Source organism: Saccostrea echinata, unplaced genomic scaffold, assembly GCF_033153115.1.
Source record: "Saccostrea echinata isolate AGI-Se365-2 ecotype Australia unplaced genomic scaffold, CSIRO_AGI_Sech_v1 ptg000047l, whole genome shotgun sequence".
In the NCBI taxonomy this organism is placed as follows: Eukaryota; Metazoa; Mollusca; class Bivalvia; order Ostreida; family Ostreidae; genus Saccostrea; species Saccostrea echinata.
Window position 1 is genome coordinate 2430377 of NW_026889796.1, and position 7610 is coordinate 2437986.

The window sequence follows — 7610 nt, forward strand, 5'->3', positions numbered from 1 at the left end:
TTCATGGCAATTGATAGGCCATTTTTGTCTACAGATTATTCCGTTTTGATCAATACAGAGGCTCATGTTGGGTGTGACTGGTCGACAGGGGATGCATACTCCTCGTAGGCACCTGATTCCACGTCGTTTGCTTTCATTTTCCAGGAGTCAGTGTTATCGCTCTGTTCATATTGTTGACAGGATTTACGAGATTGATCACTGTTCGCTTTCTTAACCTTTGTACATACATGAAGGCGATGACGTGTAACTTCATCCTTTATTCAATTGTCCGATATTTAAAGGTCTAGAAATTGACCGAAGGTAATGCAACGAGCAACTGACTACTTGACACTGGTATTAAAATTATTATTAAAATCAATTACTAATGAACTTTACTATGCATTTTTTAAAAAACGTCGTAATGACCAAATTGCCATTAATATTAAATTCAATGTATTTAAAAATGTAGGAGGGAATCGAGAATTAGCATACATAGTTCTTTATGGTCTAATTTTACTATATGCGCATACTCTGACCCCAGTTTGACCCTACTTGAATTCTAGTACATTTAACGGGGGAAAAATATTGTCAATGAATTCATGCCGACAGATGGAACGACAATGAAACAGCTATGGGTGGTCCCTGTTGCATAGTTTCTACTCTCCATTCATACATGTATATTGCAAGGAGACAGTTGTTCAACCACTATATGTCTTGCACGTACCACATGAGATCTAATGTAAGCCTAATGCAGGTAAAAGAAGGTCAAGAGGATAAATTTGGTTTACATAAAGTACCAGGAGCCCAGGAGGTGTACTTTAAACTAAATTGATATTCAAGGAGGTTCTCTGAATTTTAATTTAACATGAGGTAAAATAGCTAATTGATTTCAAATTTCAATGTTATTCAGGTCTCCTTTAAATGATTATACGCCCAATTCCTTATTCAAAATCGCATTTCCCAACTTAAATCCACAAGATTTTGTTTAATTAATATACTCAAACTGTATTTACATATACATATTGAATGTATACATTCAATGTGCATGTAAAAAATGACAATACAATTTAAACTGAATGATATTGATGAACTATTTGACAGTTGTATTTGTGTCAAGTAAGATGAATATACTATATGTACAGCCAGCATTTAAAACAGGCAGCAACACCCAAATGACTCATCATGCATGCTCAAACAAATCTGAATGAGAAGTGTATACATAATATAATGTGATAGACATTCTTCATACTCCACGAATCGAAGTTTTGTTAAGCAAGCCTCAGGTGTGTTTTTTTCACCCTTTTCAAAAACAAGGGGCCATTTACTGAGTATCCTACCAGTCTCTCTACCAGCTATCCTTTAAACAAGCTTGAATTACACGACACATGGTTGTCTATATTTACGTACATATTATAAATGAAATATAACGAACAGTGATCGATCTCAAAAAAGTCTACAAACAAAACAAATTCGTGAAAAGGGCACAAAACACGGACCTCTGGAAATTCCATAGGTTGGATCAGGTGCCTAGGAGGAGTAAGCACCCCTATCGATCGGTCATGCCCGGAGTGAATCCCATTTACTGATCAGATATTCAGAATAATCTGTAGTCAAATTAAGTATAAAAACAAAGCCCTAACAATTGGTATGAAATATGTCAGTCAAAATACAACCCAAATTATACGTTGTATTTGCTAAAAAGGTCATTATAAAGACCATAGAAATTACTAAGTGCTGACTTTAAGCGAGGTTGTAGAAATTCCTGTAACATGAACTTATTTGTCAGCAGCCTGCCTCGGTTTAAAAGTTGATCTTTCTCAGAGTATGCTTTTGAGTATCAAATACGTTTGAATTAAGCTGGATGAGCTGATTCACAGGAAGGCCTTGATATGCTTTCGATCAGCTGGTTCTGGTACATGTATTTTCAATCACACGAGAGATGTCAGTTACTTTTGGACCCCACAACCCCCAACCCTTCAATGCACATCCAAATTGCATAACACTAAAACTGTTGGACTTTCTTTGAAATCAATTTTGTAAAGGCCATCTATACATGTATAAATATGACGTACAGTCGATACATAATTTTTTATAGAATGACCATTCGAAATTCTGTGTATTTATTTTAGATCTTTCATACGTAATACAATGTAATATGTCTCACCTTTGTTTTTTTTTTTATTTTTTTTTTTAGAAAAATAAATTATCATAAAAAATCCAACGGTTTCTTAAGTATACGTACATGCTGCAGAGAAGAGGGGATAGTTCCCATGGTTTATCTTCATGTAGCATTTTTATGAACATGGATTTACTGTGTTGTAACAGAGGTTCAACATCACTGAATATTACTAAAATATTAATAATTTAATTCTTATGCTTGTATGCAGCGTATGTTTATAAAGAGTTATGGACATGCACTTATTCAGGGTAAAGGCCTGAGATATTCTTCAGTAATTATGTACACACATTGAAGAAGCCAATCTTTAACCTGACTCTGTGTTTTTCAAAATCTAAATAATCACAATGTAGTCTAAACTTATGATTCGTCGCAAACAGCTTATCATTTCCATCTTACTTGTTTCATTAAATACTTTGATTTATATAAGCTAGCCCTTTTTTAGATGTGAGATTTAAATTCTATCTTATCACATGTGGACTGGGATAATTCTGTTTACTCAAAAATCATCACTTTGAATGAACATGAAAGACTCAACAGGAACCGGATTAGATGGTCCTCTAAGAGTTTACTATAATTAGCTGTTGAAAACTTCAACGCTGCGGGCACCCACTTGCTGAATTCAATCCAGATAGTTACGATGGAGAACATGAATTCAACAAACAAGTGTCGGAATAGACTATAAATTAATGTGGTCTTGAAAAAAAGGTAAGAGAGATAGAAATATACGTAGATGAATATTTTAATGTTTTCAATTATTATTACGGACAATTTTGAATAACATGACACTGAATGATTAAATGCACTCTTCCTAGTCTACGGTTCTTGTAATATTAAGTACACTGCATTTTACATTGTGCCACAAAACTGCTCAAACATTCGACTTTAAAAAAAAAGCGCTTCAAGTTCTCTCTGTCCTCCGTATAAAATTGCTTTCCAAATTTGATATTCAGATTTCCCTTTGTTAATGCCAATAGTATACTGTTTCTTTGCTAATTTTATTTAAGACTTAAGAATAGACATTAAGAGCAAAAGTTTTATTCAAAGAAAGACTTTTTGTAAAACGTTTCTTTAATTCCTGCACTTTTTAAATAAACTCTTTTTTTTTTATAAGATAAAGCACATAATTCAGAATTCGAAGTTGATATATACTTATGTAGGCGGAAACAAATTTATTCATCAGACCTTTCTCCCAGGCCTTTATGCAGTTATGATCATTTTTAGAAGATTACCTACTATATTTAAGACACCTGTGATTACTTCACGGATCAGTCATACATACGAGGAAGTGATTTTTCACACTAGCTTTAGAATTGTAACAGTACGAGCGTTCACTCTGGTTGACTTATTTCAAATACCTTATTTACATAAAACGCTAATATTACATTTTAGGGGAAAAATAGTACTGAAAGAGGGATATTTATCTAAGGAGATGGAATAGGTTCGTGTCAGCAACCTCAATTTAGGTAATCATTTTTGAGATTTCTTTAGATATTCATTTTAAGTGGAACAATGAGTTGAATATTGTATATTTACTTTTAATTTATTTTTATTTTAGTCACTAGATTGTTCCTGTTCAAAGGTAAACTACTTAGACCACGATTAATTGAGCATCAAATGTATAATATTTGTGAACAAGTTAAAATGGCGCTTAAGTAAAATTAAAGAAAAACAGGATTTCCAGAAATAAATACAAGGTTAATTATGAGTACATTGTCAGCATCTAGTATGAAAGTTACACAAAAAGCATGATGAAGTATTCTTTTTTTAATTTTATGACCTATGTCAGGCAGCCTTACTTGTACATCTCTTTAAACAGTATATGAGTATATGGCTGACGAGACTCTCTTACAGTTCGAAGTTTCGTTGCGAGTTTTTACCAGGGCAGAACCATGAAAATGACTGTCATATCCCTTCTATATTGTTTGGGTCTATGTTATTATCAAACCGTTAATTTACAAATTGTCAGAATGCATCGTCTCTTTAAATCTGTCAGAATAATTCAGTCAGGTAGAAAAAATATGTAGAATTCACAGCGATACACTTCGACAATGAAAATAAACAAACCCTCTGTTCCTCTATGCTCCTTTATTCTAAATACCCATCTTTCGTCATTGTACCTGGTGTCAAATTAACACAGAGCCTTTGTATATTGTACGATTTTCTGTGACATGTGTGTATTAACGAGCCGATTTAGTCAGTACTTGTTTTCAATAGCTCCTTCCTATTCAATACATACAAAAATAGGATAACACTGGATCTTTTTGCCCCGCCTGAAGTGGGTACTAGAAGTTATTCAGGTGAACCTGTCATTCATTAGGTATTTAAAGTTACATAATAAAGGAAATAATACGAATTGACAAAACTGTTCGCAGTGTTATGACTTATCCTCCTTATGACCGTACAAATCTGTTTAAATTACTTATATTCATTTAAACTCTTTACAGACGAAGGGACTCTGTGTTTTGGGCGTTGTCCCAGCTTCAAATGGCGTCGCGATGTTGCTGAGGAGGTGTAGAAGGAACATCTTTCGCTATTCCGTTCCAATCGCCTTTTTGTTCCTATATGCATTCTTTCAGTTCAAATTCTCCAACAGTGAGCTGAGACATTCAGCATCTGAGGTGTCTGCAAGGGATGGAAGACGCTTATTTGGTGATCTTCATAATGATACTCTCGTAGATGTTTGGAATCTTTCAGCAAAAGATGAACGTCTGGTCTCAAAGATCAAACAGCTAATAGAAAAACCAGAGAAGGGCGATTATAACCTTACACATCCAGATGTTACTGATTTTTCCAGAGGACAGAGCATCCGAATAAATCAACTTCTGGACGGTAAGGTGAGTGCTGGACTAAAGTCTCTAGTTGGGGAATTGTATCGGGCTTAGACAGGACACGTCCTGTGAATGCTGAATCCTGACATTGGTATATTGCAAGGCAAAGTGATAATGGTACTCCAAAAACCTTTTTAAAAAGCCTATTTTTAGAAATGGCTATACTTTGCAATATAGGTTTTCCGATATATGAACCACTGAGAACCTTTATTAATCTATGTATTTACCATTAACAGTGACTCTTAATTCCTTTTTGACAGATAAAAACCAAATCGAAAGTAACTGTTTACAGCAGAGATTTTGTTGTAATGATGGGTCATCTTTGATCCAAACGTTTCTGTTGGGTAGAAAGTTAGTTTAAATCCAAACAAATATATCTGTGTATCTGTTTCATACCATATCCCATCATTGTACATTGTATATGATTTCTGGACACTTTTAAGGCGATGTGGCAATTAAAGGGTTAGAAATCTTTGGCTAAAGCAAGCTTACTTTGGGCTGATTTGCTTTAATTATCTAGTTTATAATCTTTTTTTTCATTCTTGATGTAAATTTGTTCAAAGAATGCTAGTCTTACATCAGGTTTCAAAGATAAAAATTTATTTTGGCGAAGATGGTAATATTAAACACCATTTCCTAGAATATTTTGGTTTTGCAAAGATCAGGCGGTTACTTGTCATGTTATTTTTATTTTGTAGAAGAGAGGATTCTACATTGAAATAGGTGCTTCGGATGGAGAGGATGGTTCTGTGTCCCTTTTCTTTGAGAGGTCGAGGGAATGGGATGGTCTTCTTATTGAACCCCATCCTGGACGTTACAGACAACTACGTCAAAAACACAGAAAAGCCTTAACATTAAGAGCATGCGTCAGGGTATGTGACCGAACATTAACTGCCATCAACAAATAATATCTCCTTATTTCGATTTTTTAAAACTCATTTTTGAAAATAATTTCAGAGTAATCGTTTTATGATTTGTTTTATGATTGGGATGCTCACTCCTCCATGGCACCTGATCCCACCTCTGATGTTTTAGAGGTCCGTGTTTGCTCTGCTGTAAAATTTGTATTGTTTAATTGACTTTTGAGCTTGAATTCTGTCCGTTATCTCCATATATTTCATTGACTCTGAACCTTACTTTCTAAGCTTCAAATTGAGACATAAACCGAAAGCTGGATACTTTTTCCAAATTTTTCTCCTCACCCTTGGGTCATTAAGAGATTAATTCCTTTTTGATTTTAGCCAACAATTGAAAGACAAAACTATTAATTACTGATTTTATAAACTCTGTAGTATACATGTTTACATTTACCTCTAAAATGTTTGCAATATTACATTTTAGAGTAATTCAAGTAAACATGAAAAGGAATTCGAAGACACCATTGAAGGACACGTGAAAATTCCATGTTTGTGGTTGGAATCCATATTGAATGCACTGGATAAAAATACAGTTGATCTGCTCAGTGTAGATGCCAGAGACCAGGAAATGGAACTTCTTAAAGCTATACCTTTATCTAAGTATGCCGTAAATGTGATCACGGTGGAATTTGTAGAAGGATCGGGTAGTGACCTCTCTGTGATGAGATATTTGCTGGATCATGGCTACCATGCTAATCATCAGTTTGTCAATCATCCCTTACATAGAAATGACATGGTGTTTACCAGAAAAAAATCAAGCTAGAAAAAAAAATCACGGTATGAATCATTTAGAAGAACGAACATCTGAATAAAAGGAAAGTTTAAATGGACACGTGAATGTCTCATACTTAGTTAACTGCTTTGCCAAGCTATGAGTTTTATCATATGCTTGGTTTTGTATTTAGATATTTTATGAATTTTAGACCATACAATACGATAATTTCATATATAATATTTCACATAATTTATCTTTTATATGTATATCATATGTGTAGAACATGTCTATGAGCTTAAGTTTGGATAATGTAAAATTGCATTTTCAATATAATCAGGAAAAAAAAACCGCAAAGAAAAAATATAACTTCTAAATACATGTATTTTTGTAGTAAACTTTTAAACATTGTTGTATTCCAGCTTACTACATGTACTTGAAAATATTTAAAAAAAAAAAATAGAATCTAAAATTTGCTTTACCTCTGCAAATGAAAGTATACACTAACAAGTATTATAAAGAATCTGCCAGGTATTATGTTTAAAAAGAATTGAACAAAGCATATAAAGTCACTGAGAGCCATGGGAAACATTTAAAAGAAACATGGAAAATTATTTTCATGAAAAGAATGAAGAATTTTCTTTTTACAACACTTCGGCAATCATTTAGACTCGCAAATTAAATTTCCATATGTACTTTTTTTTTCTTCAAATTTTGTATTTTTTGCAATATGAGATGTATTTGAAATACTATTGAAATATGCTAGTATGAAAGAAAAAGTCATATTGATAAGTACATGTATATAAAGGTTTCATAACCAGTGCGAAATAGTTACCAGTTTTTCTCAGCTCGAGTTCATTATTTTTTTTTTTTTTTTTTGATTTTCAAGAGACACGAGGCTTGCTGACTGTTTCTTGAAAATTACAAAAAAAAAAAATAAGGAACTCGAGTTCGAGAAAAACCGGCTATTAACGAGCACTAGTTATTGGACCTGG

General features: G+C 33.4%; 1 protein-coding gene across 1 annotated transcript; it reads left to right on the top strand.

The window, feature by feature from the left end:
• The first annotated feature begins 3714 nt into the window (after positions 1 to 3714).
• LOC133202419 (uncharacterized) lies at positions 3715 to 6963 on the top strand. Its single transcript, XM_061338236.1, has 4 exons — positions 3715 to 3737; positions 4603 to 4992; positions 5685 to 5858; positions 6328 to 6963. Exons 2-4 carry the CDS (start codon positions 4654 to 4656, stop codon positions 6664 to 6666), a joined length of 852 nt encoding a protein of 283 aa, XP_061194220.1. The 5' UTR covers positions 3715 to 3737; positions 4603 to 4653; the 3' UTR covers positions 6667 to 6963.
• Positions 6964 to 7610: the final 647 nt, after the last annotated feature.

Bases quoted from the DNA above. Each gene is read 5' to 3' on its own strand.
- LOC133202419 (XM_061338236.1), top strand. From the start codon at position 4,654: ATGTTGCTGAGGAGGTGTAGAAGGAACATCTTTCGCTATTCCGTTCCA. The intron at 4,993-5,684 runs GTGAGTGCTGGA...TTTATTTTGTAG, and splicing joins ATCAACTTCTGGACGGTAAG to AAGAGAGGATTCTACATTGA. The intron at 5,859-6,327 runs GTATGTGACCGA...ATTACATTTTAG, and splicing joins CATTAAGAGCATGCGTCAGG to AGTAATTCAAGTAAACATGA.